This window comes from Trichomycterus rosablanca, chromosome 13 (assembly GCF_030014385.1).
Source record: "Trichomycterus rosablanca isolate fTriRos1 chromosome 13, fTriRos1.hap1, whole genome shotgun sequence".
In the NCBI taxonomy this organism is placed as follows: Eukaryota; Metazoa; Chordata; class Actinopteri; order Siluriformes; family Trichomycteridae; genus Trichomycterus; species Trichomycterus rosablanca.
This window is the reverse complement of record NC_086000.1, coordinates 13,466,211-13,485,049: the sequence shown is the minus strand read 5'-3', so window position 1 is coordinate 13,485,049 and position 18,839 is coordinate 13,466,211. Positions and strand designations below refer to the sequence as shown.

The window sequence follows — 18,839 nt, the reverse complement described above, 5'->3', positions numbered from 1 at the left end:
TTTGCCATGAGGTGCCATGTTGAATATCCAGTGGCCAGTATGAGAGAATTGTACCCAAAACACCAAATTTAACAGCCCTGCTCCCCATTTACACCTGGGACCTTGACACATGACACCAGGGAGAGACAACGACACATTTGGGCACAATTTGGACATGTTCACTGTGGGGTGTACTCACTTATGTTGCCAGCTATTTAGACATTAATGGCTGTGTGTTGAGTTATTTTCAGAAGACAGTAAATCTACACTGCTATACAAGTTGTACACTGACTACTCTAAGTTATATCCAAGTTTCATGTCTATAGTGTTGTCCCATGAAAAGATATAATGAAATATTTGCAGAAATGTGAGGGGTGTACTCACTTTTGTGATACACTGTATATATATACAGGGGTTGGACAAAATAACTGAAACACCTGTCATTTTAGTGTGGGAGGTTTCATGGCTAAATTGGACCAGTCTGGTGGCCAATCTTCATTAATTGCACATTGCACCAGTAAGAGCAGAGTGTGAAGGTTCAATTAGCAGGGTAAGAGCACAGTTTTGCTCAAAATATTGCAATGCACACAACATTATGGGTGACATACCAGAGTTCAAAAGAGGACAAATTGTTGGTGCACGTCTTGCTGGCGCATCTGTGACCAAGACAGCAAGTCTTTGTGATGTATCAAGAGCCACGGTATCCAGGGTAATGTCAGCATACCACCAAGAAGGACAAACCACATCCAACAGGATTAACTGTGGACGCAAGAGGAAGCTGTCTGAAAGGGATGTTCGGGTGCTAACCCGGATTGTATCCAAAAAACATAAAACCACGGCTGCCCAAATCACGGCAGAATTAAATGTGCACCTCAACTCTCCTGTTTCCACCAGAACTGTCCGTCGGGAGCTCCACAGGGTCAATATACACGGCCGGGCTGCTATAGCCAAACTTTGGTCACTCGTGCCAATGCCAAACGTCGGTTTCAATGGTGCAAGGAGCGCAAATCTTGGGCTGTGGACAATGTGCAACATGTATTGTTCTCTGATGAGTCCACCTTTACTGTTTTCCCCACATCCGGGAGAGTTACGGTGTGGAGAAGCCCCAAAGAAGCGTACCACCCAGACTGTTGCATGCCCAGAGTGAAGCATGGGGGTGGATCAGCGATGGTTTGGGCTGCCATATCATGGCATTCCCTTGGCCCAATACTTGTGCTAGATGGGCGCGTCACTGCCAAGGACTACCGAACCATTCTGGAGGACCATGTGCATCCAATGGCGGTGCCGTGTATCAGGATGACAATGCACCAATACACACAGCAAGACTGGTGAAAGATTGGTTTGATGAACATGAAAGTGAAGTTGAACATCTCCCATGGCCTGCACAGTCACCAGATCTAAATATTATTGAGCCACTTTGGGGTGTTTTGGAGAAGCGAGTCAGGAAACGTTTTCCTCCACCAGCATCACGTAGTGACCTGGCCACTATCCTGCAAGAAGAATGGCTTAAAATCCCTCTGACCACTGTGCAATTGACGCTGTATTGGCCGCAAAAGGAGGCCCTACACCATACTAATAAATTACTGTGGTCTAAAACCAGGTGTTTCAGTTATTTTGTCCAACCCCTGTATATATACAGTACCAGTCAAAAGTTTGGACACACCTTCACATTCAGTGGTTTTTCTTGATTTTTTTATTTTTCTACATTGTAGATTAATACTGAAGACATCCAAACTATGAAGGAACACATATGGAATTATGTAGTAAACAAAAAAAGTGTTAAACAAACCAGAATAACTTTTATATTCTAGATTCTTCAAAGTAGCCACATGTTGCTTTGATGATAGCTTTGAACTCTTTTGCCATACTTTCAATCAGCTTCATGAGGTAGTTACCTGAAATGGTTATCCAACGGTCTTGAAGGAGTTCCCAGAGGTGCTGAGCCCTTGTTGGCTGCTTTGTTTTCACTCTGCGGTCCAACTCATCCCAAACCATCTCAATTGGGTTTGGGTTAGGTAATTTTGGAGGCCAGGTCATCAGACGCAGAACTTCATCACTCTCTTTTTTGGTCAGATAGCCCTTACGTAGCCTGGGGGTGTGTTTGGGGTCATTGTCCTGTTAAAAACAAATGATGGTCCCACTAAGAGCAAACCAGATGGGATGGCATGTCGCTGCAGAATGCTGTAGTAGCCATGCTGGTTAAGTGTGCCTTACATAGACATGGCGGGTGAAACCAAAAATCTAAAATTTTGACTCATCAGACCAAAGGACAGATTTAAGGACAGTCTAATGTCCAGTCCCTGTGTTTCTTTGCCCAAGTAATTCTCTTCTTATTATTGTTCTTCCTCAGGAGTGGCTTCTTTGCAGCAATTTGACCATGAAGGCCTGATTCATGCAGTCTCCTCTGAATAGTTGATGTTGAGATGTGTTTGCTACTTGAACTCTGTGAAGCATTTATGTGGGCTATTTATCTGGGGTGCTGATAATTTACAGTTTCTGAGGCAGGTAACTCTAATGAACTTATCCTCTGCAGCAGAGGTAACTCTTGGTCTTCCTCTCCTGGGGCGGTCCTCATGAGAGCCAGTTTCATCATAGCATCTGATGGTCTTTGCGACTGCACTTGATGATACGTTCAAAGTTCATGAAATTTTCCGGATTGACTGACCTTCATGTCTTAATGTAATGATGGATTGTCGTTTCTCTTTACTTAGTTTAGTGATTCTTGCCATAATATGGATTAGAACAGTAGTCAAATAGGGCTAGTCACTGTATAGACCTTTGCACTAACTCTACCTCTGCACAATACAACTGATGGCCTCAAACACATTAAGAAGGCAAGAAACTAACTCGACAAGGCACAATTGTTAATTCAAAACCATTTCAGGTAACTACCTCATTAAGCTGATTGAAAGAATGGCAAAAGAGTTCAAAGCTATCATTAAAGCAAAATGTGGCTACTTTGAAGAATCTAAAATATAAAAGTTATTCTGGTTTGTTTAACACTTTTTTGTTTACTACATAATTCCATGTGTTCCTTCATAGTTTGGATGTCTTCAGTGTTAATCTACAATGTAGAAAAATAAAAAAATCAAGAAAAAGCACTTAATAAGAAGGCGTGTCCAAACATTTGACTGGTACTGTATGTATATACAGAGTGGGCCATTTATATGGATACACCTAAATAAAATGGGAATGGTTGGTGATATTAATTTCCTGTTTGTGACACATTAGTATATGGGAGGGGGGAAACTTTTCAAGATGGGTGGTGACCATGGTGGCCATTTTGAAGTCGGCCATTTTGGATCCAACTTTAGTTTTTTCAATGGGAAGAGGGTCATGTGACATCAAACTTATTGAGAATTTCACAAGAAAAACAATGGTGTGCTTGGTTTTAACGTAACTTTATTCTTTCATGAGTTATTTACAAGCTTCTCTTTGTTTACAGCCATTGACATGTCGCAGAGGTTAACACGTGAGGAGCGGATAGAAATTGTGTTGATGTCTGGTGAACGCAGTACCCAGGTCATTGCAGCAGATTTCAATGCAAGACACCCTACGAGACCACCCATCTCCCATGCTACAGTTAGCAAACTGCTTGCCAAGTTTCGTGAAACTGGTTCAGTGTTGGATTTGCCAAAATGTGGACGCATGAAAACTGTCACTAATGAAGAAACATCAGTGGCTGTCCTAGCTTCATTCAGCAAGAGCCCACAGCGTAGCACTCGCCGCATGTCACTGGAGAGTGGCATCAGTCGAACATCCCTTCGGCGGATATTAGCTACTCACAAATGGCACCCTTACAAACTCCAGCTGCTGCAGCATCTCAACGAGGATGACCCAGATCGGCGCACTGAATTTGCAGAATGGGCAAAACAAAAATTGAAACAGGACCCTCAGTTTACACAGAACATTTTGTTCAGTGATGAGGCAAACTTTTATGTGAATGGTGAAGTTAACAAACAAAACCACCGCTATTGGTCTGACACTAACCCACATTGGATAGATCCCTTCAAGACTATTGGAACACAAAAATTTATGGTATGGTGTGGTATATGGGGTACAAAGATAGTGGGGCCATTCTTTATCAATGGAAACCTCAAGGCCACTGGATATTTGAAATTGTTACATGATGATGTGTTTCCCTCTTTATGCACCGAAGCTGGCACGTTCCCTGAGTTTTTCCAGCAAGATGGTGCACCATCACATTATGGGTGTCAGGTCCGAGCATTCCTAGATGAACAGTTTCCTGGAAAGTGGATTGGTCGTCGTGGGCCAGTTGAATGGCCCCCAAGGTCTCCCGATCTCACCCCCTTAGACTTTTATCTTTGGGGTCATCTGAAGGCAATTGTCTATGCTGTGAAGATACGAGATGTGCAGCACCTGAAACTACGGATACTGGAAGCCTGTGCTAGCATTTCTTCTGCGGTGTTGCTATCAGTGTGTGAAGAGTGGGAGAAGAGGGTTGCATTGACAATCCAACACAATGGGCAGCACTTTGAACACATTTTATAAGTGGTCAGAAACTTGTAAATAACTCATGAAAGAATAAAGTTACGTTAAAACCAAGCACACCATTGTTTTTCTTGTGAAATTCTCAATAAGTTTGATGTGTCACATGACCCTCTTCCCATTGAAAAAACTAAAGTTGGATCCAAAATGGCCGACTTCAAAATGGCCACCATGGTCACCACCCATCTTGAAAAGTTTCCCCCCTCCCATATACTAATGTGCCACAAACAGGAAGTTAATATCACCAACCATTCCCATTTTATTTAGGTGTATCCATAGAAATGCCCCACCCTGTATATATACAGTGTATCACAAAAGTGAGTACACCCCTCACATTTCTGCAGATATTTAAGTATATCTTTTCATGGGACAACACTGACAAAATGACACTTTGACACAATGAAAAGTAGTCTGTGTGCAGCTTATATAACAGTGTAAATTTATTCTTCCCTCAAAATAACTCAATATACAGCCATTAATGTCTAAACCACCGGCAACAAAAGTGAGTACACCCCTTAGTGAAAGTTCCTGAAGTGTCAATATTTTGTGTGGCCACCATTATTTCCCAGAACTGCCTTAACTCTCCTGGGCATGGAGTTTACCAGAGCTTCACAGGTTGCCACTGGAATGCTTTTCCACTCTTCCATGACGACATCACGGAGCTGGCGGATATTCGAGACTTTGCGCTCCTCCACCTTCCGCTTCAGGATGCCCCAAAGATGTTCTATTGGGTTTAGGTCTGGAGACATGCTTGGCCAGTCCATCACCTTTACCCTCAGCCTCTTCAATAAAGCAGTGGTCGTCTTAGAGGTGTGTTTGGGGTCATTATCATGCTGGAACACTGCCCTGCGACCCAGTTTCCGGAGGGAGGGGATCATGCTCTGCTTCAGTATTTCACAGTACATATTGGAGTTCATGTGTCCCTCAATGAAATGTAACTCCCCAACACCTGCTGCACTCATGCAGCCCCAGACCATGGCATTCCCACCACCATGCTTGACTGTAGGCATGACACACTTATCTTTGTACTCCTCACCTGATTGCCGCCACACATGCTTGAGACCATCTGAACCAAACAAATTAATCTTGGTCTCATCAGACCATAGGACATGGTTCCAGTAATCCATGTCCTTTGTTGACATGTCTTCAGCAAACTGTTTGCGGGCTTTCTTGTGTAGAGACTTCAGAAGAGGCTTCCTTCTGGGGTGAAAGCCATGCAGACCAATTTGATGTAGTGTGCGGCGTATGGTCTGAGCACTGACAGGCTGACCCCCCACCTTTTCAATCTCTGCAGCAATGCTGACAGCACTCCTGCGCCTATCTTTCAAAGACAGCAGTTGGATGTGACGCTGAGCACGTGCACTCAGCTTCTTTGGACGACCAACGCGAGGTCTGTTCTGAGTGGACCCTGCTCTTTTCAAACGCTGGATGATCTTGGCCACTGTGCTGCAGCTCAGTTTCAGGGTGTTGGCAATCTTCTTGTAGCCTTGGCCATCTTCATGTAGCGCAACAATTCGTCTTTTAAGATCCTCAGAGAGTTCTTTGCCATGAGGTGCCATGTTGGAACTTTCAGTGACCAGTATGAGAGAGTGTGAGAGCTGTACTACTAAATTGAACACACCTGCTCCCTATGCACACCTGAGACCTAGTAACACTAACGAGTCACATGACATTTTGGAGGGAAAATGACAAGCAGTGCTCAATTTGGACATTTAGGGGTTTAGTCTCTTAGGGGTGTACTCACTTTTGTTGCCGGTGGTTTAGACATTAATGGATGTATATTGAGTTATTTTGAGGGAAGAATAAATTTACACTGTTATATAAGCTGCACACAGACTACTTTTCATTGTGTCAAAGTGTCATTTTGTCAGTGTTGTCCCATGAAAAGATATACTTAAATATCTGCAGAAATGTGAGGGGTGTACTCACTTTTGTGATACACAGTGTAACTCAATATACAGCCATTAATGTCTAAACCACCGGCAACAAAAGTGAGTACACCCCTAAGAGACTACACCCCTAAATGTCCAAATTGAGCACTGCTTGTCATTTTCCCTCCAAAATGTCATGTGATTTGTTAGTGTTACTAGGTCTCAGGTGTGCATAGGGAGCAGGTGTGTTCAATTTAGTAGTACAGCTCTCACACTCTCTCATACTGGTCACTGAAAGTTCATGGCACCTCATGGCAAAGAACTCTCTGAGGATCTTAAAAGACGAAATTGTTGCGCTACATGAAGATGGCCAAGGCTACAAGAAGATTGCCAACACCCTGAAACTGAGCTGCAGCACAGTGGCCAAGATCATCCAGCGTTTTAAAAGAGCAGGGTCCACTCAGAACAGACCTCGCGTTGGTCGTCCAAAGAAGCTGAGTGCACGTGCTCAGCGTCACATCCAACTGCTGTCTTTGAAAGATAGGCACAGGAGTGCTGTCAGCATTGCTGCAGAGATTGAAAAGGTGGGGGGTCAGCCTGTCAGTGCTCAGACCATACGCCGCACACTACATCAAATTGGTCTGCATGGCTGTCACCCCAGAAGGAAGCCTCTTCTGAAGTCTCTACACAAGAAAGCCCGCAAACAGTTTGCTGAAGACATGTCAACAAAGGACATGGATAACTGGATCCATGTCCTATGGTCTGATGAGACCAAGATTAATTTGTTTGGTTCAGATGGTCTCAAGCATGTGTGGCGGCAATCAGGTGAGGAGTACAAAGATAAGTGTGTCATGCCTACAGTCAAGCATGGTGGTGGGAATGCCATGGTCTGGGGCTGCATGAGTGCAGCAGGTGTTGGGGAGTTACATTTCATTGAGGGACACATGAACTCCAATATGTACTGTGAAATACTGAAGCAGAGCATGATCCCCTCCCTCCGGAAACTGGGTCGCAGGGCAGTGTTCAAGCATGATAATGACCCCAAACACACCTCTAAGACGACCACTGCTTTATTGAAGAGGCTGAGGGTAAAGGCGATGGACTGGCCAAGCATGTCTCCAGACCTAAACCCAATAGAACATCTTTGGGGCATCCTCAAGCGGAAGGTGGAGGAGCGCAAAGTCTCGAATATCCGCCAGCTCCATAATGTCGTCATGGAGGAGTGGAAAAGCATTCCAGTGGCAACCTGTGAAGCTCTGGTAAACTCCATGCCCAGGAGAGTTAAGGCAGTTCTGGGAAATAATGGTGGCCACACAAAATATTGACACTTCAGGAACTTTCACTAAGGGGTGTACTCACTTTTGTTGCCAGTGGTTTAGACATTAATGGCTGTATATTGAGTTATTTTGAGGGAAGAATAAATTTACACTGTTATATAAGCTGCACACAGACTACTTTTCATTGTGTCAAAGTGTCATTTTGTCAGCGTTGTCCCATGAAAAGATATACTTAAATATCTGCAGAAATGTGAGGGGTGTACTCACTTTTGTGATACACTGTATACGTATGTATATATATGTATATATGTATATATATATATAAGCAGGCAAGTCAAAGAGTTTAACAGGCAGTCACATTCCAACACTCCAAACTGACACAAAACAGCTTCTGTTTGTAAAGTTAATTTGCTACATAAAAATAACTTCTACATTAACTATATTTATAACTTTTACATTAACTGCATTACTGTTGTCAGAAAAAGCTTTAATGTACAGATAGTATTTTTATTTAACATGATTAGCAGGTTTAGTTAATGCTTGTAGTAAACAAGTTTTGCTCAGTGTTTGTTAGTAAAGTCTTTAAAACTAGAAGTGTTTAAGGTGTTACCATCTTATCAGTAGGGGTTTGGGGTTGATGATGGTTGTGTACAGGCTACAGCTATTAAAAATTAAAATGTACACATTTTCCACTGAGATTTACAACCTATTTAATTCTGAATGTATGTTGATAGCCCTTATATCTACTAGCATCATGACATTTGGCCAGACAGAAGGAGAAAAAGCAATGGACAGAGGGTGAGAAGTGGGACCCTTGTGTGTATCTTAGGAGAGAAAGAGAGAAAATGAGTTGCACTGGTTAAAGCAAAAAGACAGTAACTGTTACAGGCCTTTAACGTCAGAGTGGTTTATAAAAAAAAAAAAAAAAAAAAAAAAAAAAAAAAAAAAAAAAAAAAAAAAAAAAAAATGGTATAGATGTTCAGTGCAGAAACCCCAAGAGGAATCGAAAGAAGGAGAGACAGAAAGAGGCACATATCTGTGTGGTCAGGAGCAAAAGCTGAATTGAGACTGACAGACAGTTTAACTTCCTCTTCAGAAACACTAAAGCACTGTATACAGACAGACACGGTGATTAAGAGAGAAAGAAGCAGGCAGAGAAAGAATGCGAGGAGGGCTGAGAGCGCAAAGGAATAGTATATATATTTTTTTTAATTACAGTAGGGATGAGCATCCTAACAGCTTTTTTCATTTACATATGCCCATATGACAAAAATGCTCATAGTATTAAGTAATAAAAACATAAGTGATTAAGTAATAAAACATGGTTTTGTTTACTTAAATATCTCTTGGAAAACCAACCTACATAAAGATAAAGCAGTCAATAAAACAGAAAGAATGTGCCAACAATGTGTGGAGTGTTGCAGGTCAAGCCTCACCTGCTAAACGGTATTTTAAAAAAGCTTATCTTATCAAGCTGTTCAGTAGTCCTGCTTTAATCTGTTTATGATGCTTACAGCCTGTTTTACCATGGGCCATAGCCAAGAGATGTGGGAAAAACCACACAAAATGTACACTTTACTATGCTGGAAACAGTGTGAAGCAACTACCACCATGTCTTACTATGCTAGCAATTTCATAATTGCAGAGAGCAGGGGAAGCTAGAACAAAAGCCTCAATTATGCAAAGGCATGCAGGCAATGACCATCTTGTCATTCCTGTAGAGTGACTTCATTCAGTAAACACTCTTTCTCACTATCGTTTAATCACCCCCCCCCACCTCTCTATCGCTTCATCAGCACCCCCTTCACCCACTGTTCTATCGCTCCATCTTTCCTGTCCCTCTGTCCTCCATCTGCCCACTCATCATCCTTTCAATGCACATAATCAGTCAAATCAGGCCAGCACAGTCACACTAACACATCCGTCTCTGAACTAAGCACGCTGATTTTCTATTCTCTCAGCATCGTCACTGTGGCATTGTATTTCTTTTATAAAACCACAATCACAGCAGAAACACTAGTCATGCACTTTCTTATCTAGCCAATTTGGACAATGGTTTACAAATTGAACTTCAATTGAATGTAATCCTCAGTGAAGACTTAGGTAATGACTTTACGAATACAAACAATAAATCACTGTTTCTTGAGTTAAAGGACAGAACTTTTTGGTATCTTATTTCTTTTAAATACTACATTAATTTGAAGTGGATATATCTATAGACTTAGGTCTCAGCTGTAAAATATATAATTAAAATATTACATATGTTGGAGCCCTATTATTGCATCCACCAAGAGAGGGTTCACCGTGTATTTAAAAAGTCAGTGATGTGCATTAACAAGGATCTAAGTAACAGGATGAAATAAGCAAGTGCATTAACCACCAAGAGTTTTATCAAATTCTCAGCATTTTGCATCTACAACAATCAGGTTTATTTATAAAAACAATTGCTTAAGTCCTGCAAATAGCATAAAAATAAAAATAAACAGCTCTGTGTACAGCCGCATTTGGAGTTTCTAATCAAAAAAGTTGAAATATTTAAACATTTACATCAGGGGTCATCAAACTACGGCCCGCGGGCCGTATACGGCCCGATGCTTTCATTTGACCGGCCCCTTTAACCACAGCAGCAATACATGATGTCTGGCCCCTGTTCATCTTTAAACTCACAGTATTATAGCGGAAAAAAATAACAGAGGAAACAAAAATTGGCCACCTGGAGTCTCCGTAGATTATACGGCAGCGATCCAATGGGTGGCGCTCCAAGCATGGTGGGTTCTGCGAGAGGAGTGATTGTGCGTATCAATAGAGAGATGACTGACTGCCGCAGCCACTGCACTGTGTTGCACAGCGGTTAAATGGAATTGCATTATGAAAATCGTTGTGTCCTGTGTTAATTTTATTAAAACTAATGCTCTTAACTACATGCAGATTCAGGAATTATTGTCCTGTTTGGACGCGAGGAATGTTGCTTGGTATACGACCTTTGTTTGGAATACGACTCGCGTGCTAGAACTTGTACGGGTCAAAATGAGTCACGACACCGCGCGCTACTCTTGTTTACCTCTCACGAGACAAAGCCACAAGCGTCATTACGCCAGTTGCTACCATTCAGTAAACAACCCGCGCTATAACTTTATACAGTAGCTATAACGTGCTATAACTCTCTGTTCAGGTACTGTACTACAGGTACTGTGGTCCCGTTAACGGTGTGCCGTGTTGCTAGGCAACATGAAAGCGAACATAACATTCGCAAACTGACACGATTTCTTGTACGAAACACCCGCTTAATGATTAGGATTACTGTTTATATTAATCTGGACATTTTTATGTATAGTACACGACTTCAAATAGTGTTCAACCAAGTTTGTACTTGTTCTTTTCAGTGGCGTATTAATATGGAATGATGTGAGGTGGTCACAGGTGTGCGTATATCGAGGATTTTACAACGGCTTCGAACGCGGCTCAGCCAATCAGATTTTAGGACCGGAACTATCCGTTTTATAAATTATTTTACACAACCCCATCAACGTATAATATGTCAATAACAATAGGATTTTTTTTTTTATGGGAACGAATTAATCATTTTCCCTTTATTTCTTTGGTATACGTCCTGTTTGGTATGAATCCAAGGATCTGGAACGGATTAAGGTCGTATACCGAGGTACCACTGTACCTGTGAGCAGACTTTATCGAAGTTTAAACACCTTAAATCTCCAACCAGATTCAGACTCACTCATCAACACTTATTACCTATTTTGACTGGCAGTAACAAATATGGAACCTGATGCTTACTGTCTCGTCAGGCAAAAGCAGACTCACAGTTCACACTGATTTTTGGGGAAACACTGTATGAGTTGGGATAATGGAAATGATTAAAATAAATAAAATGTCTGCATTATCATTATGAAGTAAAATTATACTACAGTTATACACAGCAGACAATACATCCAGTATACATAGTAAATAGCTTTTTTTGGGGTGTGTTTACTATTTCATCTGCGGTCCGGCCCCCCGAAACACTGAAGAACAGTAATCCGGCCCTTAAGTTAAAAAGTTTGAGGACCCCTGATTTACATGATTTAAATAATGAATTACAAACTCTTGCATTAAAATCCACAAAAAAGCTGTTTAATAAGTAAATATAAAAACATTGTGTAATTCACTAAGATGCATTACACACAAGGAGATCATTTTTCTGTATGAAATTATGAAAAAATATTCAACATTTAAGATACTGATTGCTTTGAATGCACAAGTGTTTTATATATATATATATATATATATATATATATATATATATATTCCACCAAAGTATATACGAAAAAGAACCAGTTGAAGGTATTCCTGCCTTAAGATCAGTGTTTCATGGTAGAACTGATTCCACCACAACCCTGACCAAGGAAAATGGATGATGGCTAGGGACTGAAAAAACTAAGGGCTAGGGATCTTGGGGGGAACATTTCACAAACACATACAGAAAGTCATCAACATTTCCCACTATTTAATGCTTATAACTGTAAAGTAAACACATTTCTTAATACTCTAAAACTGAAATGCTCTCAGCCAGTGAACTACAAAAAGCTACTAAACATATGCAGCAGTCACACATATGTTCAAGTCTCTTATAAACTTGGTGCTAAATCTAAAAGTCAAATAAACATAGCTGATGACAGCTGGGCTGGGATATTTATACTGCCGGGTCTGACATTCTCGTTTGAGCTGAGAGTATGTACTGTATGTAGATAAATGTTGCAGCAGCATCAGAAGTAAGCATGTATGTAAGTAGTTACAGGCCGTGAAGAGTGCATAAAAAAAAAAAATCGCTTACACACACACAATGGGTCAACTAAATTAAAGTTAAAAAACTGAAATTGTACTTGAACAGGCATCCAAACAAAATTGGTTACACAGGAGGGGAAGGCAGAATGTGTGCATGTTTGAATGAACAGGACAAGTCCAGAGAAGATAAGACGTCCCAGCGTTTATGGGACAAAAAACCCTAATATCAGAGCAGACAGCTTTATCAGTGTTACACGAGGGCCAAAAAGCTCTCACACACCTTGCCACCATCTGACAGAATGCACACGTTCTAAACCACCACCACTGCAGAGGGATGGAGAGAAAGACGGACGATCTACTTCATGTCCCCAGGCTAACCCTGTCAGCCGCTTCCTGCCATCCAATTTATTATCACCAGCCGAGAGAGAGATGGGGGTGGAGGGTGAGAAAGCTATCCACACGTCCATTTTGTAGCTCCTCCAGCGGTACTAGTTAATTAAATTCCGCCATGTAAGTGGCATCTGGGGAGGTTTTTAGGAAGGTGAGGGGAGGATTATAAAGCAGGCCACTGCGTGCTAACTGAGCCTAAGGCGCCCACTGAAACCTCCAGAGCACAGCGCAGCACTTGCTCTGCTAAACAACACACACACATCACAGCTAAACATTTTACAACCACTAAGTCAGGCTGGTTTTCACATGAATGAGGATATTTCCAGACTTCAGGTCTCTCCATACACTGAGCGGTCTCTAACAAAACAACACATTGGCTAGCAGTATCTGCAAACAAACTATGTGTGCCCTCTGTGGATCGATCTATGCCCTTAACACTGGATGCAAACAACACACATTGAGACACAGCTAAAAGCAGTGCATAGAGCAGCTGCCTTGGACATTGGTCAGACTGAGGTAATGTAAGAGGTTTCAACTTTCCTTTACCATGACAACAGCTGCACACACTCTAATACATGTATAGTTCATATATGTGTGTGTTTAGGTTGAAAGTATGAGCGGCATGTGGGTCTGCCGGTGCTTGTGCCACATGCATGCACATGCATGCAGCTGTCAAAATAGCTAGTACAACTGAATGGGGCCATGGCATTATTAACACCATAAGTTCCAAAAGTAAAAAAGGCAGGGAAACAGTGGTACTTAGTAACTAAACTCAAAAAATTTTAAACTCAACGCCCTTCGTCGAAAAATTTGTGCCCTTTGTGTATTTAATTAATTTTAAATTAACAATGAACAGCCGCTTTGTTCAGTGCTCGGCTTGAGCAGTGCAGTAAGACGTCATCAAAGTGTGCATATGAGACAAATCTGTATTTCTGTGAAATAACTGTCAAATTCACTCCACATATGTCTGCGTCTAGCTGGATTTTCCTCCTGTTTCACTTTTAAACTTGTGTTATAGCTCGGGGTTTTGAGAAATTGTAAAAATCAGTCATTCAAGACAACCTAAAACACTTAGCGTTAAACAAGTTTACCGTGACTTAATGTATTAAAAGAACAACAAACACTAAACCTTTCTTAAATATTACTGCTCATAAGTTCTCTCCACTAATGAAGTTCCTCACTCATTTTCATACAATGTCACGTTAAGCTTTGTGCACCGCCACACTCCATAAGAAATAACAATACAGCCAGCGCAAAAGCTATTGTGCGGCTTCTAATGTGAATGCGCGTTTACTGAACGGAATTCGGTATTCCAAGATCAAGCATCTCCACGATTAAGTCTAGTTACATTATTTGTATGTGATGCAGTCCTGCATTTTGAAATGGTCACTTAACACAGTATATTATCACCAATCTTGCCTGCTTATTTTTAATCTGTTCTAAAAAACTGACAATTCTAACACTGGTACATGGTAAAGATACTCGAGTTAACACTAGCCAAACACCAGGCACTTGCAGCTGCTGGCTCACAGTGAGCAAATGGCCACTTGAAAAACTCCAGACAGCAGCTGAATCATAGCTAAATTACAGGGGAGACAATAATTGCTCATACACCAGGGCAGTCATCCGCCTTCTTTCCCTCTCTGTTAAAAGTGAATACACAGACACTGTGATTTTGTTTTCTTTTCAAACCATGGCAGCTTCACTCCAACTGATCCACCACTGGTTTGCAATTCCAGTCACTTGTTTGTTCTATTATCCCTGATCAAACAAAGCTAATTCAGCTCATGAAGGGCATGGAAATTACTAGTTTAACAAAAACTTGTAAAGCATGAGGTCCCAAAGATTGACAGTAAAACCATTACAGTACATGACGAGCTTTATTTGCACAGGCAGATCAGTATGCAAATTAAAAAGTGCAGCACACAAAGCTGTCACTGTGAATCCCTGGTAAAGAAAAAAGTCTGTAACTTCAAATGGATTGCAAACTGAAGACCAGTTTCGCTCCACAAACTAGAGTGCAAGTAAATAGAGGTGTGAAAAATCACACACAGACAGGAAGAAATAGAAAATCAGTGTTTGGTGTTAAAAAGTTCAAAGATGAGAGATTTACTTGTAAATTTCACCTTTATTTTTAACATTAACATGAACAACGTGGTATTAAGAATGAAAGAATTATACACCAAAGCAAAAACTATCAAATTAACCAAAGTGTCTACTATGACTGCTTTTAGGACAGAGTAATGACATTCCATGAATGTTGCCAATCCACTAAGAAAACCGGTTTTTGATTTCGCAACACTTGTGCAATGTTAACACAACACAACAGTGCATCGTTCAGTACTCAACTTTTATAGGATAACATTTTTAGAAATAATTTCTGATGCTATAGTATACATTTCCAGAAATACTTTAGGGGTCTAAATCCCAAAGTACATTGCATGAAATCAAAGTGCATTGGCATGCCTTTAACCTCAAACATCTAACTGAGAAGTCACCAAAAAGCAGACTACGTTCCAGACCAGGGCCCAGAATAGATTTTATGCAGACTGTGACTTTATGCCTATAAATTTGTCTGATGTAGACTTCAGTTCCCTACACAAGCAACTCAGTCAAGTTGGGCTTAATAAGAAGCAATGTTGCCTCAGTATACATGCCTCAACACACACACACACACACACACACACACACACACACACACACAGAGCGTCCAAAACAACTTAAATTTTGTCCACATGCCTTATTTGTACATAACGTGAAAATAAAGCTTGTTCTGAAACATTAAGCATAAACGGCTAATATTACGCACAGTCAGGGTATTCCAGACTATCGAACTTGTAATCTTCATGTAAATAAACACATGCAACTGCAAGTTTCATTTCTTTTGGCTTGTTTTCCTCCACCCAAACAGGGCTAGTACCGAGGAATTTAGTCATGAAAGGGTCACGCATTCAGAGAACTATTCATGTTTAATAAAAAGCAGCAGACATTGGACCTTATTTAGACTTGGAGCCATTACCATGTAACCAAAACTTCACCACAGCGTTCAAAATCTCCCAACTGTTGCGTGTTTAATGTACTTGCTGGAGAATCGGTTAACGAGTACAGAATAACGACACTTGCAGTTAACAAGCGTCGGCTATTATAATTAGCTACAGTTTTATGAGTATATGATTTTTACAGTTTAGTTTTATTTTAGATATTTTCATGGTAATCCAACATAAGGGCGAACCGTCTTCTCGGCACAATCCCCCAAACTCTGAAACACTATAATCTTGGTAAAAACGAAGAGATTTGTATTTAGTTTAACGAGTTATTTGCGACACGTCAGTTTAAATACGCTGCTGCTGGATTTCACTCAATGTATTTTAAAAGGGAATTGATTAAATGTGATCAGTCACATCTAAAATAAAGCTCAATATCAACTGCCTGGCGCGCTGCACGGAACATTTGTACCATGTATACAGCTCCGGTTAATCCTTTCTCTTGGTTTTATCTAAGAATTCTAGCCCGACTGTTCATTTGTATTACTCACACACACTTCCTATGTATCTACTCACAGACAATTCGATTATTTTATCTATTTAGAACCCTAAGGTGATCGAAGCACCGTACGGCATACTGTAACTGTTTAACCTTGGTGTCTAAGATTCCAAACAAACTAGAACAGCATTTAATACTCTATATATTTACTATATGCGCTATATATCAGTGTCGTGGCGAATAATTACAAATAAACACGAATGTGTGTCAACACATGTAGAAAAAGGTCATTAAATGTAATTTAAAAGAAAAAACACTTTAAAAAGAAGTCTCAAAAAAGTTTTCCGTTAGCCAGAGCTATGTATGCTAAATGTGCTAGCTGGCGTGAGTGAAAAAAACTTTTGCTCACACAACCGTGGTAGAACTGCAGTAAAACTGTACAGTCTGTACAGAACAACAAGTCTGTCAGGGGAATAACTAAATAAACAAGTTTTAATATGCACTGGTCAATACTAGCCAACGTTTGAAAGTTCTAATGAACAGTTAATACTAGAAGGCTAGTTTAGCGTGCTAGCTCTCAATACACCAACTAGTTACACGAACACATTCCTGTACTCGAACACATTTACCTTCATCAAGCAGTCTTTCAAGGTGTGTAAAGATACCGCACAGGTTCGGCAGGCTGGTCATAAGCTTTTTCTCGTTTAGTAATTGCATCAGATAGTCCGGACTCGGCCTCGGTCTCTCCTTCACTTCAATCTCCCCGACCATCATCTTTGCACAGAGCACCAACAGTCACAACCGCTAGAATCCTTCTTTAGAAATAAGCAAAACAAGCAAAAATAATTAAAAAAAAACTTGCGGAGCAAATCCCTAGTTTCCCCCCACGGTTTTGCTTGCTGTGAATTGAAACACCAGTCCGAATAAATGCTGTTTTAACAGTTGTTGCTGGTTTTTGCGGGCGCAAATGTAACGCGCTGTACTATCTCATCTAAAACAGTCTCTGTTACTCTACGAATCCCTCCTCGTCACTACGCTCGCATCTGACCGAGCTCTGACTACGCTAGAGACTCCACTGGCTAAACCCCGCCTTCTCCGCTCTGATTGGCTAAATGCGCTTTTAGATACATCTCATATACCCAATGATTGAGCTGCATTGATCAGAAAGACACTATCTCTAAAATGATCTACTGAGATTAGAGCCAGTGGTATTAGAGGTTATTTTACATTGTACAGTTAATTTGACCCCAGAGACGTTTTAATAGCAGCGATTATTAGATGATTGTTAAGGATTTGCTGCTGGTCTTTATGATGTGATAAACAGCAGCATCGACGTTTAAGTGGATTTAGCTTTTTAGGAAATATTTAGAACCAGATGTCACAAACACAAGACACAAACATCTTACCTACAACGGGGAAGTGTGTGTGTGTGTGTGTGTCAGGAGTGGGGGTTGTGTTGTTTTCCTCACCCAACTCATTTAATAATTCATACATTCATTTATTCATTATGACTTTGAACTTCATTCAGTTCAGGGCTAAGGTAGGTCTGGTGCCACACAGAAACACTGGGAATAAAGCAGGAATACACTCCGAAAAGAGTGCCAGTCAGTCACAGGGCACCACACATACCTATGGACCATTTCCACTGCATAGTACCCAGTGGTATGTTACAAAGATTGGTGATTGATCATGATTGGTGTAATGTAATCCTCACAGAACTGCCACTGGAGTGAGATAACAGAAAAGGCACATTTAAAACCCAACTGCAATAGATTTTTATTAAAGCGGTGTCGTGGAACGACATAAACAGAGCCATAAAAAAATCAAAGACCACAAAAACTGCAATGGGGCAAACTAAAAATTGTACTGTTGCTACTGCTACTGTTACAATCTTTGCTCTTAGTGTCTTGTGAAGGATGCCGTTACAGCCTCACACTCAGCAAACTCACTCTTTTAATGTTTTTTTTTATACAGTGAAGGTGTGTTCACTACAGAAATTAACAGTTTAGGAACGCCATGTTGCATGCACAATTTGCAAGAAATTTAAAGATTTTACCATCTGCAGTCTATATTATTATTAAAAGTTAAAAAAAAATCTAGACATAAGGGGCATGTTTGTATGCTCATGACCTTTATTCTTACAGATGACACTGCTTTGAAAACTAACATTCCTTTGTAATTAATTTAACCTTATGGGCTAGCAAGTACCTTAAAAAGACCTGTCAATAAACACAGTTTGTGGCTGCATCTACAAATGCAAGTTAAAACTCTGTGGAACAATGCAGAAGTTATATATCAACAACACATTCTGCTGACATCTCTAAACCCAAACTCATCTGAGATGGGTAACAGTATGCAAAGTGGATTAATGTTCACTGAAACAGAGAGAAAAAAAGAATCATCTGGAATGTTACCAATACAAAGTCTAACAGCCAGTGGTATGGCTAATATGCTCATCATGTCAAGGGACCATTAATGCTGACCACCATTAATACACCATTAAGTTAATACATATTTAGGGGAACATATGCATTCATCTGGAGAGTGTCTT

At 40.6% G+C, this 18,839-nt stretch overlaps 1 protein-coding gene across 5 annotated transcripts in view; it reads right to left on the bottom strand.

Moving 5' to 3' along the window:
• The window catches only part of qkia (QKI, KH domain containing, RNA binding a), an 83,691-nt gene extending 66,377 nt beyond the window's left edge, over window positions 1–17,314 (bottom strand). For all 5 annotated transcript variants that reach the window (XM_063006717.1, XM_063006720.1, XM_063006718.1 and 2 more), the window contains exon 1: window positions 16,918–17,314. In XM_063006717.1, the coding sequence (XP_062862787.1) occupies window positions 16,918–17,062 (145 nt within the window). In that variant the 5' untranslated portion in view covers window positions 17,063–17,314. The remainder of the gene's footprint in view (window positions 1–16,917) is intronic.
• Between the last annotated feature and the right edge of the window lie 1,525 nt (window positions 17,315–18,839).